The sequence below is a fragment of the Ascaphus truei genome, chromosome 5 (genome assembly GCF_040206685.1).
Source record: "Ascaphus truei isolate aAscTru1 chromosome 5, aAscTru1.hap1, whole genome shotgun sequence".
In the NCBI taxonomy this organism is placed as follows: Eukaryota; Metazoa; Chordata; class Amphibia; order Anura; family Ascaphidae; genus Ascaphus; species Ascaphus truei.
This window is the reverse complement of record NC_134487.1, coordinates 140,987,608-141,010,042: the sequence shown is the minus strand read 5'-3', so window position 1 is coordinate 141,010,042 and position 22,435 is coordinate 140,987,608. Positions and strand designations below refer to the sequence as shown.

Here is a 22,435-nt window from a genome sequence, read left to right as displayed (position 1 = left end):
GTACATAATTAAAGATAAAAATAAAATGTAAAAAAACTGATGATTTTAGTGTTTGTGCTTTCATTATGTATACACACACACACACACACACACACACACACACACACACACACACACACTCACTCACTCACTCACTCACTCACACTCACTCTGAGCCTCATCTATTCAGGACAGGGCTTGGTGCCTGCACACGCCTCTCTACTCTACTGCTGGCGGATAGGCGTGGTCTCATGAGTGAGTGGGCGTGTCCCTGGCGGGCGGCCCCGCCACACTCTACTGCTGGCGGATAGGCGTGGTCTCATGAGTGAGTGGGCGTGTCCCTGGCGGGCGGCCCCGCCCCCTGGTGTTGGAGCGGCGGCGGCTCTCGCAGCAGTCACTCGGCTCCGGCTCTTGTGCTGCACGGATTCTGTCCAACCCGAGGGAGTGAGCAGAGCGCGTGCCCGCCAGCCCCGGGCAGGGGGGTATCTTCTCACTTCAACACAACAGGGGAACCCCGTGCAGCACCCGCCACAACCGGGGAGCAAATGGTTAAATGGACCTTCAGTGCCCGGGACAGGGCTGTGTGACACTATCCTGCTGCTGCTGCTGCACCCACTGTCAGTTCGGAGCATGGGGAACACGGCGCACAAAACCCTGCCAGGTGAGGCTCCAGTGTGCAGGGCATCCTCCTCCTCCTCCAGCCGCAGGCAGCCCGGCTGCATGCTCACTGTCATGTCCATGCAGAGCAGAAAGGAAAGCATCAGCGTGGCATGTGTGCTGTGATAGGGGCGAGCTGGCTGCTCTGAGGGGCTTATCAATGCTGCTGGTAGCAACCTGTGCATGGTGATGCTGTTACATTAATGGTGCCAGGGCAACAAGTCAGACAGTGACAGCACTAGATGTGTCTGTACATGCAGGTCCATGCTCAAAATGGGCATGTTTGTGATATATTGCTATTTTTCATTGGCACTCAGACCCTCAGGTCACAGGTACATGGGTAGGGTTATTATTCCCGTCTCCCATGTGTGAAGTTATACAGAGGGCTGCCAGCTTGCACGGGGCTGACAATCGTGATCAGTGTGAGGCTGTTATTAGATTTTTAATGTCAAAGTCTGATGGAATATTTACATAAATATGTTGGGACATGATCAGACCCGTGGGTAAGTGCTTAGCAAAATGGTTCAAGTAGTTTAAAAAGTGTTACTAAACTTAACATTGAGGAAAAGCTATTCTATAATCTGTTTCTTAAAGATTTATATAACATTTCTGCTTAGAAGGCAGAAATGTACAAAGGCGTTCTGAAATTAATACGCCTTTTTAACTAAATAGAAAGTGGCGGGGGTAAAAATAGTCAATAGAAAAGTAGTTGTTGTCTGATTTGTAAATTAAAAGTAGTGGTAGTCCTTACCTCTAACACATCACACACAGACTATTATTAACATGGTGATCATTGTGTGGCTATGTAATGGTTTTGTTGCTATGATTGTAAAGCACTCAGGAGTTGTGTTACCCAAAATTAATGTAGCTCCTTTAAAGGGCTACAACACCCTTCTGTATCATTCAGTCCTATTTATAACGAGATCGCTCTGGGAAGAGAATCAGGTTTGTATGATTGCTGAGGCTGCTTACGCCTGGTATCAGGAAAGAGATGGGTGTGAGAAGATTTGATATACCTGTATAATTGTCATACTAATGCTGTGTGGGAGGGGCATTATTTAAACTTTTTGATTTTTTTTTCTTCTTCCAAACGGCTGTTACCATGTAGCTACCAGCACAACAATCAGAGTGTGATTTTGTCAGGTAATATAAAACCCTAGGGGGCCATATACAGGTGGCTTTTCTGGTTTAGATGAACTCTTGACAGCTTGCCTCTTCTACGTATCTCGTGGGTAAAAAGTGCAATAGCCTCAGTGATACTTCATGGAAATGTGGCTGCACCTTGAGCAAAGTTAGCTTCCAATGTCACAATGTTCATTTCCATTTCTCTAGACATATTTGCAATGACAGGTTACTGCCTAGTATCACCTGTCATGACTGACTACAAGGATCTGGTTTCTGCCCTTAAATAACTTCATGTGGATAACCCTGTTAGCATTCCCTACTTTGGGAAGGAACCCGCAGCATCAAACTGGTCCACAGAGGGTTGGTTTCCTCTAGGAGGGATCTGCAGCAATGTCTTATTACAGCCTGCTCCTGTGTGCACAAAGCACAGGCGATCCTTCCCCTCCCGTTCACTCTGTCCCTGTCCCATGAAAGCCTTTGTCATTTTAACACCCTGAAAGAGGGGGCTGTTAGTTTAGCTGCCTGCCTCATGCCCGTTCATTGTGTTGCTGTTGGCAGGGCACTGTCTGCTGTCACATGTGTGACTTTAAACAGTGGAGGTGAGGGTGCAGTTGATGACAAGCAGATAGAGCTTGAGAAGCAGATGCACAGGTCAGAAGCGAGAGCTGTGAAGATCTTCCATTTCTTTATCAGTTTTAGATGACTGTACACTACAGGCCATGTTAACTAAACGGTGCACTAGGATAAATCAGCTTTGACACCAGAAGAAACCGTCAGACCCATTCACTTGAATCGTCCAGAAGGTGTTTTATAGAATACAGTAGCACCGCTTAGTAAATATTGATATTTTATACCTTTTTGTTATTAATCCTAATCTTAAGGGGGCAGTGCACTTGATATAAAGGTATTGTGGATGAGATTACTATACATGGAGCCCCTGTGACATGTTTGTGAAATTCCTATATAAGAAGCCATAGGTTTCTCTTATGTATCTGTGTGAGAGATTAACTATAAAGCAGCCTCTCAGCTACTGTAAATAATGTGTATGCCTTCTTTACTTTCCTGTTGGCAGCTTGTGCCAATCTAAAAAGCCCCTAAACGCGGCATTGTCATTTCATAACCGGTAATAATTGAGAAATTAATAGAAGCATGGCCTATAAGATGGTCTAACGATGTTTAGTGTAATATGACTGCTTTCCCCTTTTCATCTATTGTCAAATAAGCTTCCATACACTTTTTAAATTTTTTTTTATTTAAAAAGCAATTGAACATACTTTACATTTAGTAACCGCTGGTAAAAATGTTACAGAAGCGTTTATAAGGCTGAGTTTTCTTTCAATATCTGTTAATAATGGGGCTAATGCACCCTTAACCCTTTCAGAGCTCAGATGGGTTAATAACGCATTGCTCTACTAGCACTGAACAAGTTATTCATGTCTCAGGAATACATGGGAGAACAATGCAGCCGCCCTCTTCACATCCACTCGGCCCCTAATTGGCTCTTGCTTTCTTTTTTCTACATCTCATGGTTAGATTATATTATTGTCTGTTTATTTTTAATGGTTGTGAGGCTGCTGTTTTAAATGGTGAGAAAATAAACTTGAACTCGTCTTCTCCATAGGGATTGTGAACATTTCTGTGGGTTTCCCCTGCAATAAAATAGGCTACGTTACTTGTATGGTTATGTTTAACCAGGGATTAGAAAATCCAGCTGTTTCGCATAAGGGGAGTACAGTGTGCTTGTTTTATTTGTAACTCTTTGGCCGGAATTAACAATTTAAACATAATGTAACAGTTTTTTTAATTCTGTTCTTATATTGCCTTCAAAATGTGTGTGGGTGTGGTGAGCCGAGAGAATGATTTGCTTAATAAGATGGTGTAATAGGTAATTAGAGAGATGCAGTGTGTGCATCTATTTTGTGGGGTGAGGGGGGTTAGGGGTATGTGTTCCTAACCCAGTGGGTTTTCAATCTTCTTCTTTTTTTGGTTAAGGATCTTAAAATTATATTGTGATATTCTGCGGAACCCCAACGCTCTCCATTAGCGTGTCTGAGATGAGATGCATTGTAAGCAACCCCAAACATCTCTAATAGTTTGCCTGAGATCACATGCACTGTAAGGAAACCTAAACCTCTCTAATAGTGTGCCTGAGATCACATGCATTATAAGGAAACCTAAACCCCTCTAATAGTGCATCTGAGATCACATGCATTGTAAAGTCTTCTGTATTTGGTACAATTTTGAAATGACCTGAAAACAGCATGGAACCCTTTAAGGGATGCCCGCGAAACCCAAAGGTTACTAAGAACCGTGGTTGAAAAACATTGCACCAACCTAATGTCTCTGTGAGAGGTGTGTCCATAATATGACTCAAGAGGAAGACCTGAGGGTTAAGATGTGAACCTATGTCAGGAAAAGAAGTGGTGAGTAGAATGCCAGGGTATATGGTGTATCTGTGGGAGGAGGGAATGATGACTACATTTTTCAGTCTTTGTATTAGAAGGGAGTGAGACATATTTTTATTGTCACGGTGAGAGAAGCGGGTGGGTTGTACATCTCCTTGTGAAAGGCATGTGTCCCTGATGTCGTTGTATGAGGAAGAGTAGAGGAGCTTGTTTACAATATTCTGTGGAACGAAAAGGTGCTGCTGATGTGGGTGGTGAATAGTGGGATGTCATTCTGATATTACTGAGAGAGAATTGAATGGGAGGTCAGCACGGGCGAGTGATATTTGTCCTTCACTGGAAAGCTATAAAGTATGGGCAAGCATCTGCTGTGACCAACATCTATTGCTCTTGGAAGGCTTAGCTGTGTTTCTGTACAGCCTGGGAGGGGACAGATGCTGCAGAAACTCAGCTGCTTTTGTTCCACACACTACATAAGTGGTACAAAGGAAGCAGCTGAGATGCCTAAATTAAATCAGGGCAGTCGCTCCGAGCTCCCAAGCACAGTACATGTTCCAGATATAATTACACTCCAGGCGCGTGATAATATTTTCAGTTGATTGCAATCGTTACTTTAACCCTGCACTTGCTGCAAAGCAATACGTTGCACATTTATCTATCAGCAAAGGGGTTTACTCGGAAGATTGTAGGGTTGCTGAACACTGAGTTTGCATTATAAGAAAATGACACACAAACTTCAGTGAATTGCACTGACGTAGAACTTCACTGGACAATGTACCGCTACATCAGAATTAAATGTCTATCCAATCACCTTGTGACATTTTTATTCAATTTGTCTTCTGAGGGCATTAGCAGAACTAACATTAAGAATAAGGCCAGGGCCCTGGTCAAAAAGACAGTGCTGACCCGCGCTGAGCCATTACACTTACTCCTGCATCAGATATGAGTGCGGCTTTAGCAGGCGCTGCTGCAGGCGTGCGGAATTGCAGGAGACGGCTCCATTTAAAATTTGCGCAGGAGGGGCAGGCACGTGACGGCAAACAGCCAATGGCACCCCGTCACTTCGGCGCCGTGACGGGGTGCGCTAGCCCCGCCTCCCGCCCCAGTTCCCACCCGCCTCTCAAGTGCGCTCGCTGCCTCGTCTGCCAGGGCAACTAAAAGCTCCTGCTTGACCAGGCGGGCCTGAGCTGCAGCGCGGAGAAGCGCGGCTGGAGGCACCATGTCCGAGGCCTAAGTTGATGGGTCAAACATTTTTCTCCTCCAGTTAAACAAATGAATTCAATGTAACCCTTTTATTATTTGAGTAACCTACTTCTCAATAGCTTTAATGGCCAAATAAAAAAGCCCTGCGTTACTTTAGTTGACAGTATTTAATAAATGCATGTTAATGATAATCTTAATTAGTGTCACATTTTTGAAAACCTTCAGATAAGGTATCAGTAACAATTTTGTCCATGCAGTGAACTTTGTGTGAATCCCAATAAATGCTGTAACTCCAGGGACAAAAACACAGGTCAGAATGCAACAAAAAACACGTGATTCGTTTTTTTTTGTTTGTTTTTTAAAATATTCATACTGATGTATACTCCTTGTTCTGATGTTGTCATATAAGCTTTACAGACCACATGTAGCCTTTTTTCAGATGTAGTGTAACTTTATGTTTTCACTATAAAGAAAGAGAAAGCAGTCAGCTAGCAAAAGCTCAATGCAGAAGGACAATGCGAGCCCCCAGCAGATGGTCTCTGTACATAGATACCCTGAGCGGTCAGCTGGCCCTTTAGCTCAATCTGTGCCACTGTATTTAAAGCCTTAATGCTTTATGGAGGCTCCCCAGCAGCACAAGAGTTACAAACGCAGGGGTATTTGATGTCATTGTTTTCAGTGCCACATGAAACCTCCCAAAAGCGCTGTCGGCTGCCGCGAGGGGCAGTGACTTTGAAAGGCTGCCCTTTCCAAAAAATAGAGAGAGGTTATTCAGGCAGAAGTGCTGCTGGGTTTTTCCTTCTCTTTTATCTGTGGCTGGCATTGCAAGCCGGGCTGCTTCTTTTGAAATAAACAGAAGGGAAATGTCAGTTAGAGGCACCTGTAGAGCTTTGCCCTGTGTGTCTATGAACCTCTTTGCTCTAGCAGGGGCATATCAAATATTGGCTAGCACCTTGTAAGGCAAATTGTGCTGGGTGCTGTATTCAGTTGGGTACTTCTGGCTGTAAATATAGTGTATCACGTAGGTGTAAAGTTGTAGTTATGGTGGGACGTTCCTTTTCCCTTTTCGCAAGCCTAGTTTTCGTCCTTACCTTGTAACTTTCTTCAGTCCTATTTCTGGGTTGTGGATTCTAGTACAATGTATAGGTTTGCACACGTTCTACAATCCGTACAATCTACATTGATCACTGCAACTTTGGAACCACTGCAGCATTCTTTTCTGCCATGTATGCTCCAAAGGAGAACTGCAGTGATATTTGTTGTTGGCTGTTAAAAATGAAACACACATTAGAAACGGCAGGTAAAGATTTCATTGGATGAGTGCTCTTTATTTCATTGCAGCGGTTTCTGAGCGAAACTGCACCTTTAACCACCAGACATGGTAAATGAGTTTAATCCGTGCCATCCCGTTTGCGCCCGTGCCAATCGGGCCACCGCTGTATATCACGGAAAGTCTCACGACAACCGGCGCGATCTCAGTTTCATGAATATCCCCCATAGCATAATATAAACAGTATGTTGTGGGCAATGCAGGGTGTGTGCGTTCTTGTGAGGGTTCCTCTTGCAGGGAAGAGTTTAAGTTTAATGGGACATGTGTTTAGTTTCCCCCTGTTTTGCCCCCTGCCTCACGAGCATGTACAGTTCAGCTGTTTTCTCTAATACGTAATTATGTGTTTAAAGGGATATACTTACCTACTGTAGGGCCAAAGTGACTTAATTCTAGTGATTGTTTAATGGGTTAAGTGTAGGTGATTTACTCCTTTTGGGGCGGGGGTGTTTTGTTAAGGAGACAAGTCCAATGTATTTTTAACCTTCCCATGTTCAATGCTTCAAGAATTTAGCCCTTGTCTATTTTGTGCTAAGCTTGTGGAATGGGCAATTTGTTCGTTAAATAATTTTTTTTTTTTACCTTTTTTAGAAAGCCGTTATAATGGCACAATTAACTTAATGTTCAGGACAGTAAGTATTTGATTAGAAATGAATTCAAAATAAAAATGGCTGAATTCAAAGGGCGATGGCCATTGTCCACTTATTGCCCCCCTCCCCCCCTACGATCTGAAGCATTTTATGAAAATTAAAATAAGACTTAAACACGATCACTCTTATTAACGGCAGTCACCTGTTCAATTGTGGAAATATAACACAACGTTCAGCGCTAATGCAGCCGTAGTCAAAAAATGTATAAATCATGTGTAGATAAATTATTTACAATACCAATATTGTGAAATGTCCAGAGACCTGCAGCCTAGATGACTTTAGGATTGTCCAAAAATCCTTCTTGGTATTCGTGTGAAGAGAAAAGATCTCCTTGGCGCTGCTGCTCCGGATAAGTGCACAGGTAAAATCCAGTGAAGTATGTGAAGGAAAACAATTTGACAAACACTTGAATATATTACTGTGAAATTAGCGATTTCTGATAGGGGGTCAGGCCCTACTGAACACCAATACATGGCACACTGATTACCAATACATGCCACACTGATCAATAGAAAGAGGAGACACAGAGGCGCCCAAAACAGCTGAGGCACCCCACATCCAAACCGGAGGCTAAGGCTGGTGACGGCCATAAAGTTCACAACTGCGCATTTGTACGTTAGAATCCGTGAGTGTGATTCTAACAGTCTGTGTTTATATGTTATTTTTGTAAAGTTTTATACGTTATTGTGCTATGGTATCAATCTTTTTCATATAAATCATATTGTACAACTATCACCCTGTACTAGGGGTAATGCAAGTTATGTCCTCTTTTCTATTGATCAGTGTGGCATGTAATGGTCAGAGAAGAAAAGAGCAAAACAGTGTTTTGCTCTTTTCTTCTCTAGCTGGATTACTACCTACAGATTTGCATGCCATTTGGATGGACCATGCAGGACCTTGACAGACAGATGGAGTGGGTAAGATTAGTTTATTAATTACTTGTGATTATTATGGATGAGTACCGTTATTAGCACTGTGTTGTCTCCAATGAGGTGTCACTAGGGTGCCTTTTGGCAGAATAGTTGGTCACCTTCAGGAGACGTAGGTGTTGGTGACTCACATATCACATTTTTCTAGTAAACCAACTCTGTTATGTACTCTGTCTACCAGTCCTGATGAATTATTATGGACATTTATATCGGAAGTCCCACTGACTTTGGAGCACCCATTCCACCCTTTACCCCTGGCATGTAATGGTGTTCAGTAGGGCCTGACCCCCTATCAGATACACTGAGGTGTTACTATGCAGCAATAATCACTATTTCTATATTTTAGTTTCACGTTATTAGCACATCCTAAACACGTGGGAGTCATTAAGTTAACAGGTTTTATACACCTTGAATAACAGTGCACTTAGAGGTGATCACAGTATCGCTAATTTCATAGTAATATATTCAAGTGTTTGTCAAATAGTTTTCCTTCTCATATTTCACCGGATTTTACCTGTCACCTGCGCCAGGGAGGACTTTTCTCTTCACACTTGTTCAACAGGTTTAATGTAGGCGGTTGGTGTCTCTCTTTTTTTCCAAATATATTTAGAAATAATTTTCTAAACCTTTGTGTTTGTAGTAACCAAATGCTTTGGGGTGTTTTTTAGTCTCTCGCTGCCCTCTTTGTGATAAGACTTTGTTGTTTCGTTTGATTAATGATGACAACATCATTAATTTTAAAGAGGTAATGGAAGTGAACAATAGTTTCTAGGTAACACTCAAACAGACCCAAAGAAAAAATAAATGGTCTCATTTGTATACAAGAAGCAACTAACTGAATTATTTAATAGGGGAGGTTGAAGCTTTGCAGGAAGCCAATTTCTTTGTTAAAATCTTTTGTTCGCATGTGGGACTGTACCTTTTTAAACACTGGTAAAAAATGAGTGGCACTACTTGAGCCATAGACACAGAAAGTATTTAGCTTCAGACTCTTGCAGGCCCCATGTTCCGCGCCAGTTATTTGGCTGCTTGCATCAAAGCTTGCACTTAGACATACACAATATGAGTGAGCTCAAAGCTTGCACTTAGACATACACAATATGAGTGAGCTCAAAGCTTGCACTTAGACATACACAATATGAGTGAGCTCAAAGCTTGCACTTAGACATACACAATATGAGTGAGCTCAAAGCTTGCACTTAGACATACACAATATGAGTGAGCTCAAAGCTTGCACTCCAGTTTTACAGCAATACAACAGACATAAGCTTATAGGGGGTCCATGTTAAAATGGACAGGAAGTAAAAAGTGACACTGTGTGCTCATTTGCATGTCATTTCCACGAAACCATGGCTGCAGTGGAATCACTATTTGCCAAGACAGGGGAGTGCAAACTGGGGGGGCGCATGATTTTCTGGGGGGCGCGGCGCTAACAGAAGTCTTGCACTCTTCCCCAAAGCATTTACATTAAATGATGGGGGAGCGAGCGCGAGGCCTCTGCAACTCGCTTACCTGGTCTCTGGCGGCTTCTGGCCACACGTGGCCATGGCAACGCGGGGTCACATGATGTTGTGACGTCAGAAAATGCCAGGGAACAGGTAAATGGGGGGGAAAGGGGAGGAGGAGAGCAGGTATGGGTGCAGACTAAAAGTTTGCGCACCCCTGTGCAGCTAAAAGATAATGGTGAAAAGCAGGGTTGCAGAGCTGTTTGAGACGTGAATGTGCTCACCGGGGATATTTTATTTGCTGTACACAACAGTTTATGAAACCTAGTAACATTGAACAAGTCTTTATTGCAACGAAAAAATCTTTGCATTTTTAAAACTTCAACTACTGTACCTAACCCCGACAAGCATTTCTGTGTGACTCTCTTTGAGACACAGTTTTACTGTATATTGTATTTAATTTTACACATTGCTGCACATTTGTCTGTTTAAGGCCCTATGAACCTGCATTAATTCCTCTGGTTCTTTGAAGTGTTGTAAATGTTAGTGTTTCTTGGGGATCTGGCACTTGTGAAGATAGTCAGACTTGTGCCCAGCTCATCTGAACAGCTTCTTTTTAGGCTTAAGAATTTGACCCCTTCTTTTATAGCCTTGACACTGTGTTGGTAGAGATGCATGGTATGTGAGGGTATCCTAACTACTGCAGTGTTTGACGGCAACAATGGCCTGTGAAAAGCAAGGGTTCTAAATCGAATATGTCACCAAAGTGGTTCAGTAATGAATAGCTTTACATTTATTTACTTTATACCTTTTTATTGTTGTCCAAATATTTAAAATCTCGTGAAAGGTCCTTTGAATGTTGAACAGAAAGTTTAGTATGAAATAAACACGTTAATCACTGAATCTCCTGGCAGCCGTTATAATTGGTGCAACCCATATAGCTACACACAGAAAGGGGAGCTCCCGCACAGCTGAGAACCATATATAATTTTTTTTTTGTGTCTCCAAAATAAAATAATAGTGTTGGGTTTTGTAACATTAAAGTCGACTTGGGATGACTCTGACCAAGTCACTCTTCGTTTTATATGCTGTCCATACCAGTAACTAGATTGTAGGTTCTTTGCTATCTTGTGGTGTATTAAGGATGGTGCTGCCTACTTTTGTCATCTTAGTCATTTACATACATACGTGTAAAGAAAATCTACTTTTTCATACACCTCTAAATATAATGACATTAATAGCATTGGCAACAATGCTAACTTGGCAAGAGGAAGAAATGATGAGCGTATCGGACCATTTTTATTATTATCTTCTTTTGTTTTATTTTTTAAACTTGCCATGCCCTTTTCAATATAAATGTTCTGTTTGCTTAACATGCTTTGTGGAGGTATGTTTGACTTTCATTGTGTTGCTGGATTCGTTGGATAAGGGGATCCGTCAGTACCTGCTTGCACCTCACCCTTTTCTTTAACCAGTGGTAGGAGCTTGGTTCGTTTATTTTCGAAGCTGTGTTTTTAGGTTGGGATTTACTTTTTAAATTATCAACATGAGCGTTCCTAATAGATCAAATAATACTTTGATCTATGAAAGCCTTTTATGCTGGTCCATTTAGAGACCTCACCATCTACAAAAATACCAAACAGGAGAGCATTCTTCATAGATTACATTGTAATTTCATCTATGAAGCATTATTATATTCATCGTTTAAAACGTCCCACAACCTCCAATCTTCAGACCCACTGTTTTATTAGAAATTAGGTTCTAGAGAAACATCCATTTCTCGTTTCCAGGAACAGCTTAGCACAAACAGAACTTACTTTCACTGCTCATTGGTTCTGTCGGGTAAGAGACACATTCTATAATACTCACTTTGTTCTGTCTCCATAATCACAGGACTGGGGAGGGGGGGAGGTGTTGGCAAAACCTCATAAGCATCCTCTTGTCTAAGGGACTCATCCTAAAATGTCCTTGTTGAAGTATTACTTTGTAAACATCCCAATCTTAATTAGCGGAAATCTATCCCTCTTCCCGAGACGGGGAGATAACATGGATCACTTGACTGCCAACAAACAAATCAATTTCAGACAAGCTGCACATGTAATTGGAAGGGATGTAAGCAAACCGTGTGGTTCGTGACTATGGAAGAGAAGACCAAGCAGTGCATTGAGAATGGGCCTGCAGGCTTATTATGTCATAACCACATTAAGCCTATTCTTTTCTGGTTGGTTATAAGCTAAGTAGCAACATGGAAGTTCTAAGGATGACTCCATGCAAACATAGACATTGGTCTTGTTAAGTCAGTCTCGTGGCACTACAACATGTTCTCATTTTTGTTTTGAGGATTTTCTAATCAAAACATTGGTGAGTGGCACGTCTGCTGTAAACCAGCAACTAGAAGGAAAACACATCTTTACTTTATGCATCCTGACAAAATGGCCAGGAGGCGAGTTGGAAATCACTCCTTTTGTGATATGTGAGAAGCAAAAAAGAAAGCCTGGGTTTATTATTACAGGGTGGTACACTTAACAGGATTGGTACCATTGTTGATCATTCAAGTGCATTAATAAATGAGCTAGAAACTGCTGAAACTATTTGCACAAAGTGCCAGAACTGGTTTCGTCTTTAAGAAAACATTGATCGTGTCTGGTTTTGTTTTTGCACCCTGTACTCCTTAATACACAGTCATACATAGAAAATATATGGCGGTGCACTAACAAGAAAGAACTCAACCAAGCTATAACTTTTCTATCATTGCAATATTTGTTTCATAATTGATTATACGTTCAATATATGTTTAAGTAACTTAATTACTTGCATAATGAGGAAAGAGAGTGATGCCTAAGTTGGAGTGGTCAGGCCTGATTTGCTCATTTGAAAAGGTTTTGGGTGAGTACAGAAACATTTGGCTCCAGTGTCGTGTTCAGGAGGACTTATAAAGTCCTTGTACGAGTCTCGCGGAGATATTTTTTTAGCATCAGAAGAAAAAAAAAGTAGTTACCGTGATTAAGGGGATAACCGACAAATAATGAAAATTCATAAAATAACTTTTTTTTTTTGATTCTCTTTTAATATATATGAATACATAGGCATGCTCATGAACAAGAACTGCAAATAAGGCTTAGGGGGTACCAAGCTGTTTCAGATCTGCATGTGATGGTTAGAATTATGGCTAACATTGTCAGCAAAACCGCTAAGATAAACACGGAATAAGTCACCTACATGCTTCTCTGTTTACCTGTCTGTGGAGTTGAATTTATGGTAATTAAACAGCAGTGCAAGTCAGAATGGATATGTTCATTCTCTACAGACAGAAAAATAAACTGCGGGATCTGCACAGGTGCCAAATTAATGTAACTTCTGACAACATTTTGTTGCTGCTAATCATGAAGATATCTACATCAGAATTACGTTTGACACAAGCAGTAGATTTTAGGTACGGGTCTTAAGTGCCTATCCTTAAAAGACATAAAAGTCTCTCAATTTCTATTTAAAATACCCCCTATTCTTTAAAACAAAAACAAATGGCACAAGTTCCCTTCATTCAAAGATTCTTGCTGGTAAATTGACACTGCCTTCAAAGGAAGATCGTTTCTTTATCTGTGTCTCTGGCACCCCAAAATTAGACTTTAAACTCTTCAATCCAAACAGTCATTACTCACATACATTCTCTTGCAGCACTCGGTAATATTTGTCTTTTTGAATTCCTTTGGGATGATGGTAGGAGAACAGGTGTGAGACCATAAAAGAATACAACAAACTAGCTCTTGCTGCTAGATAACATGCCAATGTCTTCTCTTCAATGTGGTTTGAGGAATTGGTGAGATGTACTTTTCTGTAACCTTAAACATGCCCCAAATACTCCACGTGTCACATTTTCCTTCTGATTGGTTAAATTTAGCCACACGCCTGGTAACAGCTGTAAATACATAGGAAAGACTGCATTGAATGGCAGCAGTGTACCACCACCTAATGCAACTCTTATAATCTCGCTCTCGAATGCATTTGCCACAGCTTGTACTTTTAAAGGTATGCATGTGTTTGGTTTAATATACTTTTATTTGCATTTTGTGAGTGCTTAAAACATTTAATTTCTGTTCTTCACCTTTGGCTTATTCTTCAATGATGTTGGCAGTAGACCATGACATGTTGCATATCCCTTTGTCTCTTTTCAATGCTTTTATCATGTGCTTGATTTTTGCACTACTGCCGATAGCACTTTTATTTTCTGGACCTGTCACACCTGCATTTGGAAAAGTGCTAACATGGTTTCTACTGAAAGCATGTCTAGATCTGTTCCTGTGTATAAACTGCTGTTCAATTCTTGTATCTTGTTGCTGTTGACAGGTTTTGCTCCTACCAGTTTTGTTGTTCTTTGTGCAAAACATATTTGCCCAGTTGAGACAAAATTCAAACTTCAAAACACATGCTCCTCACTTTAGTTTGCCTTGTACACATAGTACATCAGTACAGGCACAATTGATGATTTTTTGCCAGGTAGCTTACAATGTAATATTTGGTTAATCTAGTATACCATGGATCTCGCTAATAAGGGTAGTTTGCTAGTACAGAATACAAACCGATGAACAAGAGGGCAATAAATATGTTTATGGAAATGAAAGGTTTACAAGACTACTCCTCTTGAATTGTATAAGCTACCACAATAAACACTGGATCTTGAACCCGGCCTTCTGATCTTCTTCCACAAAAGTTCTGCATTTATCCAGTCTTGACATAGGCTCTTGCAGAAACAGGGTGATAAATCTATAGTCTCGTCTTTTCTTGCCTGGCTTGTTGCGTTGCCAGTTGAACTGCACCTTAATTCATTAGAATAAAGCATATCTGGGCCATTTTAGGTAAAAGTAAATAGAACTGTAAAAGCACATATGTCTTTCTTTTCTTTGTCGCTCCAGGGGGAAGGCGTGTGCATGATTACATGATTACTTTGTATGTACAGAACAGTGGCTTTGATCGCTTTCTGTTCCAAGCTGATCTTCCTTGTAAATCAGTGTGAGGTGGGAAGAGTCCTTCCTGTTTTCAGTCTTGGCGCAAAACAAATTTTCCAAAATGCCGATTGGGATTTGGGGGGGGGAGGAAGCAGTCAACATCCTGAAGAGTTGTGTAATAATTACTCTTTTTGACCTCTTATTTTCTGAATGGGGTAGGGAACGTACTGCAAACAGTCCAGCATATTCCCATTTGGCAACAAATCTTGCATTTGTACAGCATTAAACAACATGTTAACCTTGGTGAACAATCCATTCTGCTCTGGCAACCAAAATAAATCCCCAGTGTCACCCAGAGATGATGTGGCATCTTCCTTTCTTTTTCTCCTTCACTGGCCAAATATAATGCTGGTATTTTAGGAACTGGCGGATCCCCAGAAATAGGATTACCGCTGATAAGATCAGGGCAACCGCAGTTGTGTAAGGAGGAACATTGTTGTTTTAAGACAGAAGTTTAGTCATTTTTCTGATTTGTAGCTTTAAATCCTGAATATCAAAATTGTAGCAACTAATACATAACATACTACTTTATACAGGATCTATTCAGGACTTCTTTCCTAGCTGAGCAAATAATAATGCAGTAACTCTGAATTTGTAGCGCTCATGGCTGAATATGTACTCTGTATAAGAATGCAAATTGCTTTACTCCACATCCAATAAGTCAGAACTCGTATTGTCTATACTGTTTATCTAAATCGGGTAAGTAATACAGATGACAATAAAGAACTAGCGTGGTGCTAAGGACCAATATACAGACACAAGAAAGATTGTTTGTAAAAAGATACTCTCTCATGCAGCGAACCTCGAGAGTGTTTTCATAATATAATGGACAGGTACTCGGTGTAGCATACTGGTTTGGTAACCTAACACTTAATGAAGGTGAAGGTGATGTAATAAAGACAGCCCAGAAACCGTAGCATGTGAAATCACCCCTAACATACCTATAGTCCAACGATAAACTGGGAACACACGAAGTAAACAAACTCACTGGTTTGTTGCAACCTCACGCCAGATGTATTGAGGGCTAGCCAATCTCTGCTTGACGGAAAGCACCATACAGATGGACGCGATACTCCCAGAGCGGTAGGCACAGGAACCGTCTCCTCGGTGAGGTAGTCAAGGATGAGTGTCGTGCTGTTTTTTGCTTCATTTTCTTCTAGCACCTGAGAGCTGTTGAGCCAGCTGCAGACCTACTGTATATACACGCTTAGAGCAGCGTTTCCCAAACTTTTTTTTCCGTGACTCGGTTATTTTTGAACTTCTCCTTCGTGACCCACTAAAATTTTTATCGCCTATAGGTAAAATAAAACCGTTATAAATGTCCATACAGATTTCATATATTCTCCCAATCCCCTCTATTCTCTCTCTCCCTCCCCACCCTCTCTCTGACCAGCGCAGACGCACACAGTCACTGACCTACAGACACTCACACAGACAGACCAAACAAACACAGCCACTGCTGGCCTGCACAGACAAACACAGCCACTGATACACACAGTGGCTGTGGCTGATACACACACACACACACACACACACACACACACACACACACACACAGATACATACACATACACACACACACATACACACACACACAGATCCATACACACACACAGATACATACACATACACACACACACACACACACACACAAAGATACATACACACACTCTCCCCCATACACACACACAGATACATACACACACAGATACATACACACACAGATACATACACACACAGATACATACACACACAGATACATACACACACAGATACATACACACACAGATACATACACACACAGATACATACACACACTCTCTCCCCCATGCACACACAGATACAAACATACACACAGATACATACATACACACAGATACATACATACACACAGATACATACATACACACAGATACATACATACACAGATACACTCCCCTATATACACACACACACACAATTTATTACAGAGGCAGCGACGGATGTGAGTGACTGGAGAGGGGGGGGGGAGAGAGGAAAGGCCCGCGATCCGAGCAGGCGGCTCCACGCCTCACGCCAGCGACCGCGCAACCACCACTGCTCACCCCCTGCGCCATTCTCCTGCACCAAGGGGACTGAGGGGAAGGGAGCGCCAGGAACGGAGGCACAGGTGCGCCCCCGCACCACTTCCTACCTCCTATCATGCCGGGCATCGTGTCCTGTGGGGGGCGGAGCATGTCATGGGCGGCAACATCATGATGCGGGGCTGCAGTAGGACCCCGTGTCAGCGAATCACCGTTGACACCCCAGCGATAGCAGCCTGCACCACTTCAGCACTGTCCCGCACCTCACCTCGGGCCGCCGCAAGGAGGGAGGGGGAGCCGCCGCAAGGAGGGAGGGGGAGCCGCCGCAAGGAGGGAGGGGGGGCCGCCGCAAGGAGGGAGGGGGGGCCGCCGCAAGGAGGGAGGGGGGGCCGCCGCAAGGAGGTAGGGGGGGCCGCCGCAAGGAGGGAGGGGGGCCGCCGCAAGGAGGGAGGGGGGGCCGCCGCAAGGAGTGAAAGGGGGCCGCCGCAAGGAGGGAGGGGGGGCCGCCACAAGGAGGGAGGGGGAGCCGCCGCAAGGAGGGAGGGGGGGCCGCCACAAGGAGGGAGGGGGGGCCGCCGCAAGGAGGGAAGGGGGGCCGCCGCAAGGAGGGAGGGGGGACGCCGTGCAGCCAGCCTCGCTGTGACCCGGCAATTTTGCTTCCGTGACCCGGTGCCGGGTCGCGACCCACAATTTGGGAAACGCTGGCTTAGAGGAACTGTAATGTTAACAGGACCTTATCGCATGTGATTGATCCACCTTGAGTACTTGATCTTGGTGTTTGGTGTCTCTATACTGAGTTTTTCACGGCACTAATTGCTTTTCACTGATTTTGTTTTTATGATACACTTGTTGCACACTTTCCCCTTTTTCTTTATACACCTTTCTGTAACAAGCAGTGTAGTTTTGCAGGATTAGAAAAAAAATTTTTTACAGATGTTTGCCATCTTTTGTTAGTTGTTAGGCTATATTTGGGGTAAGAGATTGGGTATACACCCGGTGCTCATCTGCAAGGAAGCCATGATGTGATGAGGATCGGATATGTTAAGGATCGGCTTCCTATTGGCCTTCGTGATGCGGGAGCTTTAAACTTTGCCAAGATACCGCCAACCCCTTTTGGAGGTCTCTATGGCAGCGGGGGATCCCCAGAGCTGAAATGTAATATGCTTTAGCTCCGGAGACCCCCTGCTTCAAACTTATGTTAAATAAATAAAAAAAAAGGTATGAATTTGTCCTTGAAGATCCAAAATGACACTGCACTCAGTGAAAAATTATTTTGATGCAAAAATATATTACAAAGGATGCAAATTAACAAAGCAAATAATCAGTCATAATAATAATAAAGAAATATAAAGCATATGCAATCTCAACAAAGGATAATCATACCACAAAATAATGATGGAGTAACCCTGGGGTGAGGCTATGGCGTTATGTTTCGGGGTACAAGCGCCTTCATCAGATGTTGTTTACCTGCTACCCTAATAGTCGTCTTAAAATCCGACATTTTCTGCCCTTTTTTTCCCTCCCAAGTAGCAAAGCAATCTCTTCTATCATGTCAAAAAATAATCTCAATACCTTGTGACAAGATAACCAACGTCAGTATAGTATGGAAAAGTCACTTTCAATCTTCTGACGTTAGGTTTCGAATTATCGGTTGTTTAGGCTGCGTGCACAAATAAAATGTACAGTACTATGTCCACCGCAGGATTATGGGCGTGATCCATTTTCAAAACCTCCCTACACAAAACGTGGGGCATTCTGCAGTGGAAGAGTTGGAAGATAGCCTTGCTGTCCAAATCATGCAACCTGTGACTTTTCCCAAAACACCATTCTTAAAGTAGCAATACTATTACCCCACCTCCCCCCAACATAAACAACTTTTTTTCTCATTATTATTATTATTATTATATGTAAAGCATGTGAGAATGTATCATTCTACATTCTTACCTAATTTGGCAATCGTTTGGTGCTCCTGTTTAAATCTGTCAAAATCCTGATTGTGTGCCCAACGAAATGGCCGCCTTTCAGTTTAAATAACTCCTTCAGTCAGTGTAACTCAGCAGTTACAATGTATTCTTATATTACTAAGGTAACATTATCTATTGTTACAGTTTATAGCTCAAACTGCTAGGAATATTGGCAACAAATTATCACAAACAGAAAAGTCAGCTAAAATCTGTGCTGGTCTTTTCACCAAGTGTGTTAAGGGCTAAACTGTAGGCTTGTAGTTTGTTCTGTGTTTTCCTCCGTTAACCCCAGCTAGCCAGCAAGGTCCAAGTCACAGCAGAAACAAGACCTAAACACTCAGGTAGAGCAGACGGCATTACCTCCTGGCAGACTGGCTGCTAAGAGTGGGATGTCCTAGGAGAGCTGCACAGAGAGAGAGCAAGTTTCTCAAAACTTCCCATTTTTACAACCTTCCCAGGCTTCCCTCTGATTGACCCAGTTGTTCTTCAAGCCTCAGGGGTGATGTATTCCAACTACATTTCCTAGAGTCTGGCAACTCCGTCATGCAGCCTCTTGCCCCCACTGCATGCCCCGAATTGTAGTTCATACACCGAAACATGCAGCGGGCTACATAAAAAATTGTTATCACATTACTTGAATTACTCAGACTTCCGCGGACCACCACGTTTGCCAGATATTTAGATTACAAATTTTTTTTTCAGGACAAGAATCTTTTCCAGGAGAACAGTATGGGGTACATAAAAGAATAATGTTTCTCTTAAAATCGCAGACAAGCAAGTTCCTTAAACAGTTTCCCTGTAATCTAAACACAGATATTTTTAGAGCTGTAAAAATGCCTACTCCTCACCCTGAGTGCCATTTCTTGATGATGATGTAACTGCAATGCAGAAATTCTGGTTTTGTAAATATATTGTTTTCCAGCATAATGAGTTGCTCAATCTTTTTGCTCTGCAAGATACCTGAAACATAGTACTGTCAATCTGTGTGTACTGGCCCGTCCAGTAACAAAAGGATTAAAGCATTAGTAACCATGTATTATTTGTCATCATAACTCTATGCCCAGGACATACTTGAAAACGAGAGGTAACTCTCAATGTATTACTTCCTGGTAAAAACATTTTATAAATAAATTTAGGGTGACAGGTAGTTGTTCGTTTTTCCTGTTTTCAGTTTGTACACTTGGCATTGAGCCTACAAGCGTTATTCTGAGCTAGTACAAAACTTACAGTGGGGTATCTAAAAATGTAATGTTTTAGTGTGTCTCACATAAAGGTTTAATGTGGTTAGTACTGGTAGGAGGCAGGTGACATTAGGGCAGATAATGCCCCATCATCATCTGTAAACTTTCCTGGACTACAGCACAACCAAATCCACAGGCCTCCCTTTGAGCTTTTTCAGGTTAGATGGCATTAGATGTAGGTGGTGGTAACCAAGAGCTACAGAAGAACCTTATGTTCGTTAGAACGGAGTAGTTCTATTCCTATTGCAACAGGTTTGTTTGGTGCTAAAATTGCTGCTTTCAATTTGAAATGTAAGGGATAGCACTGAACAATAGTAAGATAAGCTGTAGAATTAAATATAGGGGAATTCTCGCCTTGAAGATTTTAATAATAATCGAAGTATGTTACAATGAGAAACACATTTAGAAATCACTCTTCGACCTCCAGGCATCTAATGGGAAGCAAAGCTTGAGAATGCCTTTGCTCTGTATTTCAATTGTAATCTAGCAAAGGCTGCCATGTGGACTAAAGCAAATGCTATCTAACCTAGCAGGGAAATCTAGATTCCTAACTGGTTTGCACTGAGAAGAGTAGCATTCCCACAGCAAGGTAGACAAGCAGCTGAGAGCGTTGAGTGTCACACATGTAATCTTCCTGTTCATAATTTGTGTGATGGGTTAGTCAGGAATGAGAGCTTGTGTTGCATGCTCAGCTCTCATCAGATGATTATGCCACACTACAGGTCCAAGCAGGAAAAGAAACAATGACATCATTTTATAATGTTATCTTGTTGCTGGACATCCAGAATGCACCCACAGGATTCTATTTGTGTAGATGAGGATTTTTTTTTCTTCTCATTATCAATAGTACCTTTAACCACACATATTTACTAGGCGGTGCAATGCCAAAATACTTTTTGGTTTCCAAAGATATACATTACAGCCTATCCAAATGTATGGGCCATAAGGTGTCTTCCACCTCCAAAAGATACGTATCTTATGGCGTAGCACCACTTGGTAAATATGTCCCTATATCCCCTAAACATGGTTCCAGTTGGGCATAGCAGAGTTGAGCCATTAGTTCACAAAGTCTAACTTCATAGCCATGTTAAGGCATGCACATTTCGTGTTGTAAAGAATGTGCCATTATGATTTGTGCTTGGACTGCTTTCACACAACATCTTTCATCTACCTTTTGCTAATCGTTATTGATTTCCTGTGATTTGTTGCAGTCCCCCTGACATTAAAGGGCTTCATTTAAGCGCAGAATTCTTCTTATTATTATTAATAGTATTATTAATACTCAGTGGTACAACGTGGCTCATGGACTTCATGTCGTCTGGTTGTGCGCATTCAATCATCTACTTTTATAGTTCTAAAAACAAGCAGCACTATTCTTAATAACCGGACGCAGAATAGAATATAAAGAAAATAGAGCAACTGTCTATATCTATATATAAAAAAAAAGTAGTTGGTATTGTATGTATGCATGTATGTATGTATGTATGTATAATGACACAAGTCTTTTGGCTTCAGCTCTCAACAAAAACTGTCCTGCTCACCCCAAATACAGGTAATCTCGTATAGGAAAAAGCCGGAGAAAAGGAAGATCTCTGTAAATATTTTAATAACATAAATATATATATTTTTAAACAATGAGGCCAATTCATTAAACTCCTGCAAGTGCCTTGTTGGGCAAACATATTATTGCACAGAAGGGCATCTCACTGTATCTATTAAGCCCTTTATCACGTCTAAATCATGCAAACATGGATGTTTTTGTGGCGTGATTAAGTCCCTGCAGTGCAATTCAGTGTGATGTGCCAATGTTATCTACAAATGAGAACTCTCAAAATGGCATCATTATGAGACATTTGTGAAGCTTAGAGCATGCAGATAGCCCAGAATGTCACGGTCACAAATCCCGCTCCCTCAGTTAAGCGAAGTAGGGTTTTTGAACAGCTAAATTTGCTAATTAAATAATTGTATCATATTTTATATTGGCATACTTCCCAGGTATCTCCGATGTGTTCACATGTAAGCTCGCACATGGAGTATTTGAAGCAATATTCTTCAGTGGGCCCTGTGCTACATTCATCTCTCTCCCTCTTTTGGTACTAATGTCGTTTTCAATTGGTGTTGCACCAAATTGGCCAAAAAACACATGCAAATTGGATCACCTCCCTTTAAGAACCTATTTCAAGTGGGGACTATTTGTTTAAGTGGTGACATAGTCCGTCTAGAACAAGCCACGTGGGCCGTAAGGTCACAAAGGGTTCTCCCAGCTTCTTCCCTCCCCATGCTCCCTTCCTCACCAGCTTCTCTCTCCCATGCTCCCCTCCTCACCAGCTTCTCCCCTGCCCATGCTCCCCTCCTCACCAGCTTCTCCCCTGCCCATGCTCCCCTCCTCACCAGCTTCTCCCCTGCGCATGCTCCCCTCTTCACCAGCTTCTCCCCTGCGCATG

At 42.1% G+C, this 22,435-nt stretch overlaps 1 protein-coding gene across 2 annotated transcripts in view; it reads left to right on the top strand.

Moving 5' to 3' along the window:
• Nucleotides 1-357: 357 nt before the first annotated feature.
• The window catches only part of NEURL1B (neuralized E3 ubiquitin protein ligase 1B), a 66,109-nt gene continuing 44,031 nt past the window's right edge, over nucleotides 358-22,435 (top strand). The window contains exon 1 of one of the 2 annotated variants that reach the window (XM_075600986.1): nucleotides 358-640. In XM_075600986.1, the coding sequence (XP_075457101.1) occupies nucleotides 610-640 (31 nt within the window). In that variant the 5' untranslated portion in view covers nucleotides 358-609. Of the gene's footprint in view, nucleotides 641-708; nucleotides 1,140-22,435 lie in introns of those variants that run through there. The other variant, XM_075600987.1, reaches the window with a different exon arrangement.